This window comes from Nannospalax galili, unplaced genomic scaffold (genome assembly GCF_000622305.1).
Source record: "Nannospalax galili isolate Female #2095 unplaced genomic scaffold, S.galili_v1.0 scaffold286, whole genome shotgun sequence".
NCBI classification, from domain to species: domain Eukaryota; kingdom Metazoa; phylum Chordata; class Mammalia; order Rodentia; family Spalacidae; genus Nannospalax; species Nannospalax galili.
The window spans coordinates 2,674,219-2,693,058 of NW_008359442.1; the positions used below are offsets into that span (position 1 = coordinate 2,674,219).

Below are 18,840 nucleotides of genomic sequence, written 5' to 3' on the forward strand. Positions count from 1 at the left end.
GTAGACCAGGCTGGCCTTGAACTCACAGAGATCCTCCTGCCTCTTTTATAAAACAACCCTTAGAATAGATGGTAGGTTCTAACCTGATGCAAGAAAAGTAGAATTGCTACATCTGAAAACAAGAGTAACTCCCCTTTGAATCTCATGTCTTATTCTAAGTGGACCTGGCCCAGACTCCCAGGGGACTGTTTCAAATGTGGAAAGCAAGACAATTCATCCAGGAAGCAGTTCTTTTGAACTACAAATGAAGGTCAGATGAGAAGCCCTGATATTAGTCTGAGAATAAGCCTTCAAGTTCAGCCTAAACTGCAGCTGAAGAGGAATGTTAGAACAGAGGCTAAGGACCGATCTACATGGACCAGCCCAGAACTGACCCATGATGGTACATCCGAACTTTGATCTGCCTGGGCCTATCACTTTATTACAGGGCAAGAATTTGGATCATAGCATTACTGACCTTCAAAAACTATAAAGAAAAGAAAAAGAAGTGAGGTGGCGGGCGGAGGAAAAAATATGTGTGTGTGTGTGTGTCAAAGAGTATCTGTTCTAGTTTGCTTTCAATTGCTGTAATAAAACACTCTGACCAATACCAACAACCTGGGGAGGAGAGGAAAGGGTTTATTTGGCTTGTATCTGCCAGGTCACAATTCATCAGGGAGCCCAAGGTAGGAATCTGGAAGCAGGAACTGAAGCACAGGCCATGGAGGAATGCTGCTTACTGGCTTGCTTCCCCGACCCCTGCTCACGCCGCAAAACAGAACAACCCGCCCAGGGGGGGGCACATTCACAGGGGGCTGGGTCCCCCCACATCACTCAAAAATCAAGAAAATATTCCACAAACATGGCCACAGGCCAGTCCAATGGAGGCAATCCCCCAATTGAGGCTCCCTCTACCCAGGTGTGGCAAGTTGACAACTAAAGCTATCCAGAACAGTGTCCAATCCTGGAGAATGCCCTAATGAAGAAGAAACAGCTTTTTCTATCATTAAGGAAAACATCACTGCAATAGCAGTATCCCTGCCCATACTCTTTCCTTTTGTTTTTTGAGATAGGGTCTTACTGTATAGCCCAGGGTGGCCTTGAATTCAGAGATCTGCCTGCCTCTGCTTCCCGGTGATGGGATTAAAGGTATGCGCCACCACACCCAGCCTCCATGCCAATTTTCCAAAGAAAAGACGTACTGTTCCCCCACAGCTCTGTTGTGCTGGGGACCAGCAACTCATACCTTCCCTTCCTCTTTCCTGACAGGCTTCAGTGGATGAAGGAGAATGTGGCCTGGGCTGAGAAAAAGCTGGCTCTCAGGTCTCCTCAGGCTGAAATGGTAAAGCTATTTCAATTCCATTTTGCTCTAGCTGACTTTTGCTTTACCCTGTGTTTTTACCCAGTCATTCTCACTGCAGGAAGAATGTATGCAGGCAGTTTCAGGGAGTACATTGTTTCTACAATATGGGAAACTTACAAGTAGCCAGGTAGCATGTCCAACTACCCCCCAGCTATACCTGCATATCCATGGAGCCCACTGTTTTTACAATTCTGGGAAATTTGTTTTTTCCTCGTTGAAACTTTTTGTTAACTGACCTGCCCCTAGTCTGGTGTAACTATGGTGATCTGATGTAATTATGGTTACTGGCTTGCCCCTGGCATGATGTAATTGTGGTCTTAAGCTTTATAAACCTTGCCTTGCTTTTCCTCAGGGTTGAGAGTTCTTTTGGGTATTAGCCCCCTGTCTGACTGCCAGTTATTAATAGTTCGACGGTCACTCTGTGCATCTTGCTTGGTATTACAAGGAGACCTATCATGCCAACTCTCTAAGAGCCCAGCTTGTAACAGACTGCTATGCAGCATAATGGCCCTTTTAAAATCTATAGTTAGGGATGAGCTTGGTTTCCCAGGTATTCTTTTATTTTGTGGACACTTATCCATGTTTTGTAAGAATCACATTCAGGCAGTCATGTGATTTTTCTGGGTACACAGATGCTATTTTGCTAGGTGCTTATACTCTGCTCACTCGGAAACTTAAACCCAAAGTCCCAGGAACTTTTGGTCAGTGACTCAGAAACTCGACAGTCCTAGGAACTTTTGGTCAGTGACTCAGAAACTCGACAGTCCTAGGGTACAAGACCTTCAAACACTCAGAAAACTGTACCTGTCATCAATAGAGTCCACCTTCTCCTGGATGCGATCTGAGTTGATGTTCCCATCGCTCACCAGCCTCCGGCCTGTCTCAACAACAGCATTGATCTTCTCCTCGTTGGCATCCATGGTGGTCATGAAGTCCTCTTGTTTTTTAATAGCTGCTTCAGCTCCTTCCAGGGTAGTGGGCATTTCAGTATGGGCCAAAACATACTCCTTATTTTAAAGAGAAAAAAACGAAAAAACAAAACCAAAAAAACCAGAGTGGCATAACATATTAATGAAATTTCCTTATGCCCTATATGCATTTTATGCCAGAATACTTTTCAGTCTTCGCTTCACTGCACTACCATGAAACACTCCTTTGAATTAGATAAAATCAAGGATGAAGAAGCAAAAACTCCAAGTGGATACCGTAAGTGACTAAATTTCCCTAGGTGGTTAAATGTTATAAATTGTTTCTCCCAAAATAAGGAAAGCTTTATCAGCCAGCTGCTGGAGCCCTCTGGTGCTCACGAAGCCCACAGCAGCAAATCCTCCATACTCTCTCTTTTAAGATTAGATCAATAATGTTTGATTTTGACAGCCATCTTCAGCTGTTTCTATTACATGTATCCTTGGATAAAGTTCTTGATTTTTCTGGAGCAAAAATAAGTCATCTGGTTAAAAAAAAAATTCCTCACTATATTCTTTAAATTGGATTAGCATCTCATAGACTGTTCTCAATTTTGTTGTTTTGTTTTATTCATTTTTCAGACAGGGTATTCCTGTAGTCCCAGTTGGCTTAGAACCTGCTATATAGACTAAGTTGGCCTATGTAGGCCAGGCTGGCCTGGATCTCAGAGATCAGCCTGCCTCTGCCTCTGGAGTACAGGTGTTAAAGGTGTATACCATTACACCTGGCAGAATGTTGACAAATTAAATAAGATATTATGTGAAAATAAATGGTCCTCAATAGTAACTGCAACAGAACTATAACTTACAAGGCAAAACAGCTTTCTCAGAAATTTTCAGTTCTAGTCCCCTACATTGTGAGAGATTTCAATGCCATTAAGAGTCAAAAGAAGGCCGGGCATGATAGTGTGCCTTTAATCCCAGCACTTGGGAGGTAGAGGCAAGTGGATCTCTGTGAGTTCAAGGGCAGCCTGGTCTACACAGTGAGTTGCAGGCCAGCTGGGGTTACAGGGAAACCCTGTCTTCAAAAAGACACCCTACCCCCCAAAAAAAGAGTCAACAAAAAAAAGAAAAATCTGTTTCAAAATTACCCATCTAATTTCATATAGGCAAAGTTTAAACCAGTTGCTAGCCAAAAGCTTCAAAGAGCAGCCAGGGCCTGCTTCAATGGGATGGAAGCAAAGGCCATGAAAACATTACCTGGTTGTTAAGAAAGGCTTCGGCTTGCTTTGTGTCCCTAAGGAACTGCTGGTAAGCATGGGACTGTGAGAGAAGATTTTGTCTGTTCTCCCACATTTTGTGAAGCTCATTCCATCCAGTGTCTAAGGCCTGCAGCCGCTGCCGCAGAAACATGTACTGGGCATCGGTCTGTCCCTGAGTGACCATCTCGCCCATGTCCCTCATCTTCTGGTAGTCTTCCTCATAGTTGTCAATCTCATTTTTGATGTTCTCATGTTGTGTGAGAAGCTTCTCTGCCTCAGTCAGGGTGTTGGGCATGTCTTCGGAGGCAATAGCAGTCTGTGTCCTGGAGAGCCAGGACTGGAAGTCATCCAAGTCCCTCAGGAACTGCTGCAGCTTGCTGGCCTCTCCCAGGGAAGCCTCTCGGTTCTTCAAGGTGGTCTTCATCTCTTCCCATACGTCACTGATCTCGGCCAGCCGAGATAGGATGGCTTGAGCCTGGTCAGGGTGCTCTGACTCCAGCTTTTCTGCTTCCTTCTGCAGGTCACTCAGCTTCGCCTCAATGGCCACCAAGTCTCGTTCCATGCCGGTTAGCTTGCGCTGCAAGGCCATGACACCAGCCAGGTCATTGCCAAGGTCCTGGGTAGACTCAATAACCTTGGTCTTTTCTCGAATCCAGGATTTGGTTTCATTGCACTCCAGGTGGTAGTTCTGGATGCTCAGAGCAGACAGAAGAGCATCTTTTTTCCTGTCGACCAGTTCTCTGAACTGACTCCACCTGTGAATGCAGAGAGCAGCCTGAGAAGGGGAGACTGAATCTATGCTAGATCTGGAAATGAACAACAGTGAGAGTTAAAGCTGCCTCAAATTTCCCCTCCATCTTTCTTTGACTAATTTTCTGAAAATCATGTCACTCAATAACCGGACACCAAATGGCTGAGGGATGCATGACACAAACATAGTTATAGCACATCTGTTCCACAGAGTCTGGTAACTCAGATCTGCAATACTCATTACACTTATCTCCCAATTGCTCCTAAGAAGCATTTCCCAAACCCAAACCCAGCATTTGGAGCAACCTCCTCAAGTGTGTCTGTTAAACAGAAAGGCACCAGGGAGACAGGTCTTCCCTGACACTGGGAGGCTTTCTTCAGCAAATTAAGCCTCGTTTTAGAACCCTGCTCTAGAAACCATTTTTAAAGGGTGAACACAGGTTCCATCTTGCTATCTTTATCACACTGGGTTGGGTCACCAAGGCCCTAACTTCAATGTGGGGAGAGGAAGGTACTGGGTAACTTGACTCATGTCCTGAATGATGTCACCTCACCAGAAGAGCTGCCTTTTGCAAAACAAGGATAAGAACACGTGGAAAAGCTGATGCCAATGTCCTGATATCTGTGCTGTAAGGCCAGTTATCCTGTGCAGGGAGTTCCTGAGCAAGTAACCTCACCCTCCCCAGACCTATACAAAGCAGCTGGCACATCACTGGCCTCATGTTTACCTTGTATTGAGTTTGTCCTGCTGAGCTTTGATTTCCTTCTCACTGGGGTGGCCACTGTGCATCAATTGGCGTGCAATCTGGTTCACCACGGCAACCCGAGAAGCCTGGTTATTCATTTCTGGTTCTAGGCTCTCAAATCTGAAAAAGGAAATTCAACATAGTGGTGACTCCTGTGACCACTGGTAGTCACAGCAGGCACACGCTTGGCACCCAGGTATTAATTTCCACTCACCTGTGCTGGATGACCTCCAGGTCCTCTAGTTTCTCTGGAATCTGCATGTTGTTGAGCCACTGCTCCTTCTCATCAATCCAGAGCTCACAGGCATCAGCCTCGCTGAACATCTTGTACAGGGCCAGGGTATCCTGCAGTGCCTGCTTCCTCAGCCGTGTTAGCTCCGCCACCTCCTTGTAGCGCTCCTCAATGCCTGCCAATCGGCCCCTCACATCTGGAGACTCTGTGTGTGCCTGGGGGAGGGCACTGGCTTGCTCATGCAGTGTGTCGATAGTGGGCCTGTAGTTAGTGATCTCTTCTGCTACATCCTTATGCTTCTTGACCAGAGACTGTGTGGAGTACTCATCATGGCCCACATCGTTGCTGGAAACAATCTTGAGGATGTCCAGCATCCAAGCATCAATGTCGTCGGCATCTGCCTGGAATTGATGCAGCAATGAGGCCTCCTCCAGGCGTTTCTTCCGAATGGCTGAGAGCTGCTCCAGGTTGGCCCACTGCTCCCGGATGTAAACAATCCTCTCACGGATCTTCTCTGATCCGAAGTGCTCTTCTGTGATCATGTCCTCACCTTCTTTGATGGCCTGCTCGAAGTGGCCACTGCGGCCGCTCATCTCATCCTCAAACGCCCGGTGCTTGCTGAGTAAGCGCATGACACTAGTCAAGTCTTTCCCATAATCATCAGAGGATAGGATCTTCTCCTTCTCCCGAATCCAGCCTTCCTCTTCTGCCATCTCCCAGAAGAACTTCCAAAGGCGACGGGACTCTTCCAGGCGGGCCCTACGCTCAGCTGCCAGCTGACAAAGCTCTTGATAGCAGAACTCCATGTGGGCCACTCGGTCTCTGATTACCTGGGGGTCACAGGGCTTGTAGCCTGTTTAATAGCAAAGAAAGAATGTGGATGTCTAATGGAATTTACAATGGCTTCCTCCTCATTTGAGGGCAGTGTGCTGGATAGCTTTAGTGACAACTTGACACACCTATGTTGAAGGAGCCTCAATTGGGGAACTGCCTCCTTTGGACTGACCTGTGGCCACATCGGTGGGGCACTTTCTTGATTGTTGAGTGATGTGGGAGGGCCCAGCCCATTGTGGGTGGTGTCACCCCTGGACAGGTGGGCCTATGTTGTATAAGAAAGCAGGTTGAGCAGGGACCAAGGGAGCAAGCCAGTAAGCAGCATTCCTCCACGGCCTGTGCTCCAGCTCCTGCCTCCGGGTTCCTGTCCTGAGTTCCTACCTTGGGCTCCCTGATGAACTGTGACTTAGGATGTAAGACTAAATAAACCCTTTCCTCCCAAGTTGGTAGTGGTCAGAGTGTTTTGTCACAGCAATGGAGAAACAAACTAGAATAGGCAGTAAGCTCTACTCCATGTTCTAACTTGATCACTCGTTCAATTCTAAGGGCAGGGTTATGTAAGAAAGCAATGGGTTATTTCCTGAGATATTGACTGGAACAGGAAGAAGAGGCAATGACACATATTACTCTTTTGGCCTAAGTGAAGACAAAGCAATAACTTATAAATCAAAAATGCATAGGAATAATATAACAAGGCAGCTACATTTATTTGCTTTAAAAAAATCTAAGAAGCAAAGTCAAGTCCTTCTGAATATGTGACCAGGAGTTCAAGCTAGGAGCTCCTGGAGCAGCTATAGCAGGCCATCAGTACACATTTGTCTGTTGAGACAAAGTTTTCCTGTAGTCCCAGCTGGCCTGGAACTCAATATGTAGACCAGGCTGGCTTTGATCTCACAGAAATCTGCCTGCCTCTGCCTCCTGAGAGCTGGGATTAAAAGTATGCATCACCATGCCCAGCTCATTGTTACACATCTGCATTCAGTACGGAATGGCAGCATGAGCACTTAAGGAAAGGATGCATCTATTTCAGAAAAAGAGAAAAAGCTCAAGTGTTGAGAAGGCCACTGTACTGCACTCCTCATGATCCAGAAGCAGATGGTCCCACCAGAACCTACAATGGTACATTTAGTTAGAACTCCCATTGCCACATAATGTATGTACTTCTCTGTTGTCTGAGAGGTGATGTTTACAATGGTCTGTGCTTACCTTCCCCATCTGTTGCAAACTTCTGGGCAGAAGCATTCACACCTCTTACACGCTCTGCTTGGATTGCGATGTCTGCTTCAACCAAAGCATGCTTCTGTAATAAGTCCTCTACTCCAAGCAAGTGTTTGCCATAGTCTTGAGATAACAGTAGCACCTGTACACAAGAGACAACAGAGAGAACATTGGGGAATACAAGTTTTATTTCAGTATAACATAATCTTGGGAGCAAGCAGATTCAGTATACCAGCTGAACCTTTCTTCTGACTTGCCACTGACCCCATCTTTGGGGAAGATGATGCCAAACAAACCGGAACAAACAAAATGAACCTGAAGGCTAGCATCAATAAAGGCCTAACATGCTCAGGATCAGGACCATCTATCTATCTTGGAAGAAATGTAATCCACATTTAAAAGCACAGAATAAGGGCAATCCACATTTAGTACAGCATTCATGGTTGCTGGTGAAACATGCAGTAGCTGTTTTGTTCACTTTCTAGCAATTCTTTGCAACATTCACTTAGGAACACACCATTTCATGGTGAGCCCACCCACAAGCACAAGAATTCCTGTGGTCTTTGTGCTTTTCACAGGACTTTGGCTACAGCCCTGGTAATAAATAGATACTAAATAAAAGGCTTCTTTAATTCACTGAATTAAACTGAAATAAGTACTAGATTAATTTTATTTTAAAGCACAGAATAGAAAGAGGGCATCTTCTAAGAGAATGTTTTTCTCTTCTAAGAGCTTACTGGCATGCCTCTATATGTACCTAATCAATAGAAGAATCTACTAGAAATGCTTACATACCTCATCTTCCACCCAAAGAGAGTGTAATCAGGTGCCTTTCATTTTGAAATCCCTGACATTTTCTTTTTTCAAGCAGTCAGTTCTTTCCCATGAAGTGACCTACATCCTCTTAGAGAAATAGATGGAATTTCTATTTCATTTTTCTCAGGGAAACTAAGCTAACCTGAATTATAGTGTGCATATCATGACTTAAAATGAAAATTACTTTTCTGCTATATTTATGAAAATTTCTTTTTGAAGATCAAGGAAGGCCATACCTAAGATCACTGTAAATGTGGGACAACAGCAGAGGAAAATTGGTGGTTACCAGGTGACCTTGCCAGAGCAGTTCAAGAGGTAAGAAACAAGTGAAGACTGGCATCTGGGGTAGGCGTTTTCCTGCACAAGGTCAAACCTGGGAACACAGTGTACTGAGAGAAAAGAGGCTTCATAGGACTGTCTGAAAATGGTTCTCTTTTGTTCTCAAGTCTAAAAGTCTTCCAACCAGAGAACTGCTTTAAAAAGGTAAGTATTCTATGGTTAAAGGCTATGGCACAATGGCAGGACTTTAGGAAAGTAGGGGAAAGCTTGCAACTATGCTCAAAGCTGTCAATAATGGAAAGAGAAAGCACAAATCAGCACTGACACTATTGCCATCCAGCTCTATCCCACAATCTGCACATTGTCAAACTCCAAAACTTCTGAATAGCCAGATGAGGCAGATACTAAGCACCAGCTCCATAAAAAGATGTTTATCTTAACATCTATAAATCAGTACTTCGGAAAATACTACTTGTTTAATCTATTGATACAAGAAATGAAGAATGAAGACTTGAACAGACAAAGAAAATGCAGTTCAAAGGTGATTAGGCAACACAAGCACTCAAGGTCCAGACTCTGGCTTCCTAACTTCTGGCCTATGCTCTGACCAACAGTGCTACCCACCACCCTCCTACCTGGCCACACAATCTTTCTTTAGTGTCACTCATTCAAAGAAAGATCACGGGATCAATTAAAAGCTAGTTTAACCTTGAGAATTAACAACAAAGAAAATCACAATTTGAGTCTTTACACTGGAATATATCTAAAGTTAGATCTAAATTACAGCAAGCAACCTCTAGCTACAGAACTGGTCTTTGCTACACCTGTCCCACGTGTCCTATCTCATTTAACCTGTGAGCTAACCAGCTTCATATGGTCTCACTCTGGTTTTATAGAGTGGGAATTAAACAAGGGCTCAGCTGTATGCCGGGAGATGAGTGGGTGAGTCCCACAAAGAAAAGGTTTGGTCGAATCAGCCCTGGCTTCCCCTACTGTGAAATCACATGGTACCTTCATTTCATCCATCCAGTCCATAATATAAAGCATTTCTTGGAATATCTTTTGCAGCCCCAGGTTCATCTCGAGACGCTGCCTCCTGGCCCTGAGCAGTTCCAGCAAGTATTCCCAGAGCCGGATGACATTGTCCTTCCTTGCTGTGATGCGTTTGATGTCATGGTAGTTCTCTGCTTCAAGTTCCCTGGCCACAGCGACCACAGCCTGAACACGTTCCTCATATGCAGCGATGTCTGTCTCAATGGCCTCATGCTTTTTGGTGGCGGCCTCAACTGCAGGAAGGTCAAATCCAAAGTTGTCCTACACAAAAACAGAATGAAACATAAGTCACCCAATTGAGAGAGAGAGAGAGAACCACCCAGAGCCTCTCTAAAGTCCATCCCTAGGACACTTAAAACTGTCTACTTAAGCTCAGATGCCTCCTAAAAACATATCAGCAACTTCTTACTTTACAGAGGACCCCAGCTCATATTTGGCTTCTGACTTAAGACACTGGAATAGTGGGAATTTGTCAAGTGAAGGGAAAGAAAGCTGCTTTTTTATTTCATGACCAGTGTCACTGCCTTGAAGGTTGGTCAAATATTGAGAGAAAGAATGGGGGAACTTTTAAAGCTTATATAAATGTGAATGATTCATACACACTCAGAGGCTCTAAACACTCTGTTTGAGATGCTTCCAAATCTATGACAAGTTAGACAAATAGAAGAGAAAGTGTACTGGAAATTATAAACATCCTCTTAATAGGAAATGGGTGTGAAGACTGGTCAGTTAACTTCACAGTACTGGATGTTGATAAGCAGCTGTCTTGTGTCCTCTTGAAAACGGCCAATGTTTTTAGTCTACCTCAAAAACATGCTAGTAGTGTAGAGAACAGAACCTGAGACACTAGACGCTGGTTTTCACTTAGCCAAGTCTCTCTCATAGCTGCCTTGCGATCGAATCTGCGGGCGAGCTGTTCCAGTTTCTCCTGCCTTATGAGCTCATTCCGCAGAGCCAGTTCTCTCTCATGTTCTGCTTTTTCCAGTCTTTCCCAGGCCTGCAGATTTAAAAAAAGAATGGTTTCCTGCAGTGTTCAAGGAACCTACCTTGGCTACAATCAACAGCTAGTATTTCTCTAAATGACCACAGAACTTGAAAGGAAAATCCCATTCCCACCCTCATGGACTCTTGAGCCTTGAGAAAAAGATATTTTCCTCTCTCAGTGTAGTATCATAGGAAGACCCTCTCTCCTACCAAAGCCTAAAGGTCCTGTGTTAATGCTTGGAAAAAAAAACAGTTAAAGACATGGAGCCATACAATGAAGTATTTATAAAGTAACTAAACAACTCTGATCATATAAAAAAAGTAAATGAGTTTTCTTAGGATAAAATTGTTATCACAAATCTCTCATTCACTCCACCGAGAGCCACATTTTAAAATTTCACAGGCTTGAATTTTTCTTTCAAAATTCTAACCAACTGTCCACATTAAATTCATTCCTGTAAAACGTTTTATTTTACGTCACAAGAATCCAAACACTGTGCATTCAAAGAAATCTGTATACAAATGAACAGAGCTTGAGATTTTTTTAATTTTTATTTGGAAATAATGTCTACTGTCCAAGTCTAAACTTGCAGGTATAATAGGCACAATGGAAATAGTTTATCCGACAGCTTCTCTGACGCAGGGACAGAAACAACATCCACAGCCTAAAAAGCCCAGAGATTCAAACACATGGAATGAAGTTTCTAGTTCTAGTTTTACTTTTTATAATCTGAAGATGTTTGAGTCGACTGCATTGGACAGAGGAGGGATAAACTGAATATATACATATCTGAGTAACAATTTAAACACAGCTGAGCCAAGTCCAACACTACCTCCAAAGCGCCAGTGGATTGGTTTACTGCAAGTACTGGCTGGACACCCCCACCCTCCCTCTGCTCACCCCCAACACATACTCCATCCACTGCATTCATCAGTGTGGAATGTTGGGAGTGACTACTGCATTCTCCTGCCCTCCCAGAAATCAAGCAGAGAGAACCTAAAGCCTGCCAGAGGACAGAGTCAAAACATAACAAGATGGATCAGTTTTACCTTATTGATATCAGAGATGAGCTTCCCTTCACGTGGCATGTAGACCTTCTGATTGTTAGCCCTCATCTTGCTCTGAATCGTGAAAAGCAACACCTCCAAGTTCCCCTTCTCAGTAAATCTATGTGCAGAGAAAACCAGCTATAAATATATGTACTTACTGCATTGTTAAGAGGAAAAACTATTTTACAGTCATGAAATTTTAAAAGCTGTTTACCTCTGGTCTGATTTATGTGGAATGATTATTAATTAGCAAGATTAGTCATTGGTCCTTACAAACCTTGGAAGTGTGGCTTTCTCTTTGTGGCTATTTGTTGTTGTTAGGATTATGTTTGAGTATGCCAAGGACATAGCACTTTTATTAATTACCTCAGTCAAGGTTTAAACTTTATGCCCTAGACAATGGACTTATACTTCATTCGGAGAATTGGGGGGAAGGAATCAACAGGATTATTTCAAATGTGTACCTAAATTTCTACCCTGTCAAAGAATTCACAACTGAATTTTCAGAAAAAAGATGACTCTGTTAGTCCCAGCATTTGGGAGGCAGAAGCAAGCTGATCTCTGAGTTTGAGGCCAGCCTGGTCTACATAGTGAGTTCCAGGCAAGCTGGGGCTACAGGGAGTCCTTGTCTCAAAAAGAACAACAACAACAACAAAAGATGAATCTGAACTAAAGGAAGCAAGAGGCAAAGTCTATAATCCTTATTTAAGAATTGTGAACTCAATGGAGGTATTTAAATGGGAGGGGAGAAGGAAGGTTATACAAGGAACTACGGGGATAAAGGGGAAGAAGGAACTCAAGAGAAGTCAGACCATAGCAGATAGGAATTATGTGCAAAATATGGATTCTTAAGTTTACACACAAGTATCCCAGTCACCGCCTGTCGAAGAAACTTCTTTTTCAACAGAGATTATTAGAGTTCTACAACTGTGAATTGCCCAAGCTTAAGTGGCACATCTATGATGCAACCTCTACACCTAAGACTCACAGAACATAGAATAAGGGATAAAGAGAACATGAATGCATCTTTCAATTCTCATCAATGAAGCTCCCTCATGCAATAGAGGGCCAGGAACACAAACAGTCACAAATGGCCAAAATGTAGAGAGTAAGAGTCTATAGAGTGTAGGTCCTTGGCCAGGACTCCTATATTAAAATCTACCTACCCAGGGCTCAGGGACCATTGCGGAAAAGGGGGTTGGAAAAATTGTAAGAGCCAGGGAGGAGGTGCATGATCATATGGAAATAAGAGTTGTACAGGCTCCTGGAACCATTCTCATATGATCCTACAGCAATGGTATAAGCATGCACAAGACCCATGCAAACTCAAGCAGACCCAAACCCAGCATAGAACTGGGGAAATGTACAACAGGCCCCAGTCTTATACTGCTGGGTGAGGAAGACTTGATCTTCTTAAAGGGAGGGGCTCTAGATAGACTGACTAGACCTCATTGGATGAACTTGTACTGAAAGACAACTGGAGACACTAATTTGACATGATAGTCCTTAACACAAATGACAGAATGTATGAAATCCAGTGGGGGGGGGTATGGGAGGGTGCCAATAGGGAAGGGGGTATAAAGTTGATTAAGATGTTCTGTATGGGGGGCTATAGAGCTGGCTTAGAAGTTAAGAACACTGATTGTTCTTGAAGAAGACTGGGTTTGAATTCCAGAACCCACATGGCAGCTAACAACTGTCCCTAACTCCAGTTCCAGGGGATCTGACAGTCTCTTCTGTACTCCACAGGCATTATACAACACGAGTTCACTTACCTACATGCAAGCAATACACGTATACACATAAAATAAAAATAATCAAATATTTTTTAAAAAAGATGTTCTGTATGAAATACACAGTGGTGGTGCATGCCTTTAATCCCAGCACTCGGGAGGCAGGGGCAGGCAGATCTCTGTGAGTTCAAGGCCAGCCTGGTCTACATAGTGAGTTCCAGAACAGCTTGGGGCTACAGGGAGACCCTGTCTCAAAAAGACGAAGGAAAAAAAAAAAAGATTAAAAAAAGAATTATGAACTTGAAACTTTTATGATGGGGGATATGGAAATGGCTCAACAGGTAACAGCACTTGCTGTGCATGCCAGAGGATCAAAACTCAATCTTTAGCACTCACATTAGAAAGCTGGGCAGGATGACATTGGTAAAACAGCAAGTAGGCAGAGCTGGGCAGAGGCAGAGGGCTTACTGCTAGTCCAGCTCCAGGTTCAGTAAGAGACTGTGTCTCAGGTGAATAAGGTGAAGAGTGACAGAGCAGGATACTGGAAGTTCTCTCTGGCCTCTGAACACGTACACAAAAAACACATGGGTGCATACAGCACATACAATGTTTTTTTAAACAAAGAAAAAATATTACATGGAAAAAGAAACAAGTTTGTTTTTCTTTTAAGGTAACAAAGTCTGATCTTAACTACTATGTAATGATTTACTGTCTTTCTTTATCTAACACAATATTAACGTTTACAAACTCTGCTACAGGCATTTAGTAGGCTTGATTATATGTTAGTGTCTCAGATCCATTCAGAGTTTTATCGTATATAACATACAGACTACGCTATTTTTCTTTTCAGTTTTTTGAGGCAGGACTTTACTATATAGTCTAAGCTGGCCTGAACTCAGAAATCCTCCTCCCTCAATCCGAGTGTTGGAATTACAGATGTGCCACCACACCTGGCTTCACTGTATTATCCTTATACATATTCTAAAAAACATTCAACACAGGGTTTTGAGAAGGGATTAGGAACCTGTATCATTTCTTAAGATTACCACATATCCTATGTCACTGGCACAGCCCACTAGAAAGAGTTCAGGGGGAGCATGACTTGTAAGATGTCTCAGTGGGCTGGAGAGATGGCTCAGAGGTTAAGAATATTGGCTACTCTTGCAAAAGACCAGGGTTCAGTTCCCAGCACCCACATGGAAACTCACAACTGTCTGCAACTCCAATTCCAGGGGATCCAATGCCCTCTCCTGGCCTGAAGGCACCAGGTACACACGTGGTGCACATATATACATACAGGCAAAACACACACACATAAAAGCAAGTCTCAGCAACACAGAATCAGATGAAAAGGAAGAAAACAGGCCACTGGTGGGAGGCAATGAATTGAGAGAGATCATCATGAAAGTCAGAAAACAGGGGTCATCTGGTGGCTGCACTCCATATTAACAGCAATACATTATAATCTGTATCTTACTTAGGTGGTTTCTCCACTGTGCGGTAAGTGTTGAATGCCTGAAGCTGCTGTTGGACCCCAACCAGTGAATTAGCAAATTTTCGGTTGTTCAGGATGATGATGGTTTGTTCGATCCATTCCAGAAGATCAGAGGCAAGTGATTCATACTTTTCAATCATTTTTTCTGTTTCAATAGCGTTGTCAAGCACCTGTAAGCAAGGGTTAGAGAAACTGAACATCAAGATGTCACCACGTGAGGAAAACATGCTGCAAACCTATATTAAGCACACCCACACGTAGTGGTTGCTTTTGGACAGTTCTGTGCTACTTTGACAGAAGTATTTTAACCCAAGGACCTATTTGCAAATAGGAACCCAGACCAGGGCTACTATTTATGAACAATGACTGCTTAACTCAACTGTAATTAAGTTCTAAAGACAGTCACTCAACAGGGAAAGACTGAATGACTTGTGGGATTCCTAGAGAAGCAAAAAAGTCTTTGGGTTTTGAAAAATCATAGGTGAACTTGGGTCACATAAGACATAGGCTGAGGTTTTTTTATAAAATTTAATTAATTTACTTATGTATTTTTTAATTTATTTTGTCTTTTTGAGACAGGGTCTCCCTGCAGCCCCAGCTATCCTGGAACTCTCTATGTGGACCAGACTGGCCATTGAACTCAAGAGATCCACCTGTGTCTGCGTCCTCAGTGCTGAGATTAAAGGCGTGCACCAGCAGCACTTGACTTTTTTGTTTTTAATTTTTATTTTATATGTATGAATGTTATGCCTGTGTGTATGTAAGTGTACTCGTATCATGCAATGCCTGTGGAGGACAGAAGAGGGCATCAGATCCCCTGGAACTGGATGGTTAGCCGCTATGTGGGTGCTGGAATTTGAGACAAGGTCTTCTGCAAGAACAGCCAGTGCTCTTAATCCCTGAGCCATCTCTCCAGCCCCAAGACTGGGGATTTCTAAATTATGATGAGGATTTCATGACCATGGCATTAGCCAACTTAATCCAATTCTCAACACTCTATTTCCTAGAAAGATGAGGAGAGTGAAGGTCTGTGTCTGCAATGGCTCAATTCCCTTCCTAAAGAGATTTTAGCCATCACTCTAGCCGCCTGTCACCCTGTTGAAAGAAGGTTCTACTTCTGTGCTGCCACTTACAGAAGCCACGATGAACTACTGTTTGCTAGTGGCAAACTGGAGTTCATAGGAGAACAAGGGGCTCAGCTGTAGTGTGGGAAGACGCAAACTTTACTTATGTGCCACAAGTTACTACAATGGTGTGAGCTCACCTTCCCAATTCGTTTTCCTTCAACAGCCAAGGCCTTCATCTTAGAGAAGTAGTGGTAGTAAGTCACCACATATGTGATGATAGACTTCTCATCAGGGTGGTCCACACTGATATCTGCAAACAGAGATGACCTTGTTCAGAGTGCTACCTCCAGTGCTGCCCCCTGGGCAGCAGGAGCCAGCTGGAACAATCGTATGACAGCACTTAACAGTCCAGCACCTTCTTATTTTTACATTTGAGAATTCTGTCATCACTGTATTAATTGTAGGAAGAGGATGAAAGCACATCACTGACCCACTTTCCACATGAATATTCACAAATGCCTTCTGCAAAAGGCATGTTTGTTTCCCTGCCTTATTCCCAATCCCTAGCATCAAACTGGGTTTGTGGTCTAGAGTCCCCATCTCAGCCTATAACCTCCTCCAGTCACTCAGTCTCTAGACACCTTCATTTCCTTTTACCCATAACCTAGTTAGTGACAGAATTCTTTTGTTAAATATAAGTTATTATTTTAATTTTATGTGCACTCATGTTGTACAATGTCTGCAGAAGTCAGAAGAGGGAGTCAGATTCCCTTAGAACTGGAGTTACAGGCAGTTGTTAGCCACCATGTGGGTGCTGGGAACTGAGCCAGATCTTCTGCAAGAGCAGTCAGCGCTCCTAACTACTGAGCCATCTCTCTAGCCCTGTGACAGAATTCTTTATGTCACTCAGGTCAGGCCCTACTGTTCACATAACCAAACCTGAAAACAATGGCTTCCTCACTGGGTTTCTCTGTGGTCCCTCTCACTTAACCCAGACTGACCTTCCAGAAATACTACATCGTCACAAAAGTGCCCTTGAGTCTGAAGAATAAAGTACAATCCCTTTAGTCCTTTGGCATCTTGCTGTAACTTTTCTTCTCCTTTTCTATCCACCCTTTAAATACCTATTTTTATAAGTCCAAGCACTGTTCCAGACATTTCTAATTCCACAGCTGCATCTTTTCAGAGGAGGCTTCTTCACCATTTATTACATGTCCCCCATACTTCCCGATATTCCTGAATTTCCTTAAAACTGCCCTTTGTCCAAAATGGCCTTCTCCACCCCACATTTATTATCTAGTTCAAAAGGTCTAGCAACACAGACATTTCTGATAACTGCAGCTAAAATTTTCTTCCTGTGAAACTAAGGAAACTGCAAATATGGGTACACAGTCCACTTTCTACCAGAAATTATTTATGAATATTTTATTTGCCTATAAGACTTAATCCCCAAGGGTAAGGATTCTGTCTTAGCTCCTTATACCACTTCATCTTCCAAGTTCTCTGGGTTGTCGTATACATAGATGATCAACATGTATATATTGACAGAGGAAGCAAATGAATGAAAATAGTGTTAGCTATGGAAATACTGAGGGAAGCACCCAACCTGTGACAGGTTTTTTAAAAAGACACACAGAATGGTTCTTAATAGCTGTATCAGGCTCTCTTTTCAATGTACATTCACACATGCATCTTTATTTTCATTCTCTAACTCAGTGTGAAGAAAGTTTCTTTTATTTTAGCCATGAGAACACTAGGGCCCAAGTTTGGGGCAACCCCAGACCCAGAGTCACTAAGTCACTCACCCAAGAGCCAAGAGCCAGATCACAGTTAACAGTCGGCAAAGGGCACTAAGGGTTCCTTAGCCCCATCAATGTACATTCAGAGGAAAAAACTGAGAGGAAAGCCAAGTGGGGTTTGGGGGAAGGAATGACCAATGACTGATATCAGGCTTGCATCCACTTTAGTGAATACGAAATGTTAATATATACCTAGAAGGAGTAACAGGCTGAACTTTTCCAAACTGCCTACAAGTTCATTTTAACTGATGTTCTTTGGGGCACTGGACAACTAATAATATTTGGGACTAATTTTAGTTTGGGCCTAAGGACAACTAATAATAAAGACCAAGCCCATAAGAAATATCAGATGCTGTTTTTACCTCTGGTCTTGTGATGGGAGAATTATCAATCTCCCTTCTATACTGGGTGGTGATCAGAAAGATGATTAACAACAAATGAGTTATTAAAAAGCCTGTGTGACAGAAAAAAAGAGAGAGGCTCTTTGTACAAGTACAAAGAGCTAGGTCTAAGGAAAATCCCACAGTAAAGAAGGGGTTAAGTATGAAGATGTATCATAGCTTAAAGAATTGTAGTTTCTATTTACATCAAGATATCACTTAATGGGTTAGCACAAAGATAATTTTATCTTAGCTTCCTGTAGTGAATCTGATGCACTGGAGAATAGCAAGAAACCAGCTTGGCAGCCACATGACCTCAATCTGCCCTTGGGGAGTTCAACTTCCTGTTCTATATTTATAAGAACTTTAAACTTTCACATACACACATTTTCTTTTTGTTGTTATCTGCTTACAGTTGAGAGGATCTATAAACCTCCAGCCTTATAAACTAATAATTCTTTTATCTTTAAATGTTTCTCAGTATTAGAAAAATTCCTCTGGAAAACCTATATTGAAATGAGACCTAGAATGAGGATTCTATGGGCTGTCCCTCCAAAGTCAGGCTTTTAATGGTACAGGGACCCACAGACACTGTTAATCAGTACTGCACAGAGAATGAGATACAGGCAGTCATGAGAAAACCTGTGCTACTGTTTCATCCACCCATTCATTCCCTTCCTGAATGAACCTTCCTTATTTAGGCTTGTACAAGCTCAGCATCTTAAGAAAGGAAGCCCTTTTCTCAATCTCTACTTACCCTAAGTGTTCACCTTCAGATGAACATCAGCCAACAAGCATTCATTAAGTGCCTATGCTAGACTGTCAACTGAACACAAATGCCAAGAACCTCCAATGACTCCCTACTGTCTGCTAAACAGCCTCTAAATGTTATCTG

At 43.0% G+C, this 18,840-nt stretch overlaps 1 protein-coding gene across 1 annotated transcript in view; it reads right to left on the reverse strand.

Annotated features, from left to right (window-relative positions):
* Positions 1–18,840, reverse strand: part of Sptbn1 (spectrin beta, non-erythrocytic 1) — a 204,036-nt gene that overhangs the window by 37,013 nt on the left and 148,183 nt on the right. The window contains exons 8-17 of the mRNA XM_008823012.3: positions 15,964–16,076; positions 14,682–14,869; positions 11,472–11,589; positions 10,276–10,434; positions 9,396–9,698; positions 7,278–7,431; positions 5,220–6,090; positions 4,988–5,125; positions 3,508–4,264; positions 2,147–2,349 (exon numbers count right to left, since the gene is read on the reverse strand). Coding sequence (XP_008821234.1) covers positions 2,147–2,349; positions 3,508–4,264; positions 4,988–5,125; positions 5,220–6,090; positions 7,278–7,431; positions 9,396–9,698; positions 10,276–10,434; positions 11,472–11,589; positions 14,682–14,869; positions 15,964–16,076 — 3,004 coding nt within the window. The remainder of the gene's footprint in view (positions 1–2,146; positions 2,350–3,507; positions 4,265–4,987; positions 5,126–5,219; positions 6,091–7,277; positions 7,432–9,395; positions 9,699–10,275; positions 10,435–11,471; positions 11,590–14,681; positions 14,870–15,963; positions 16,077–18,840) is intronic.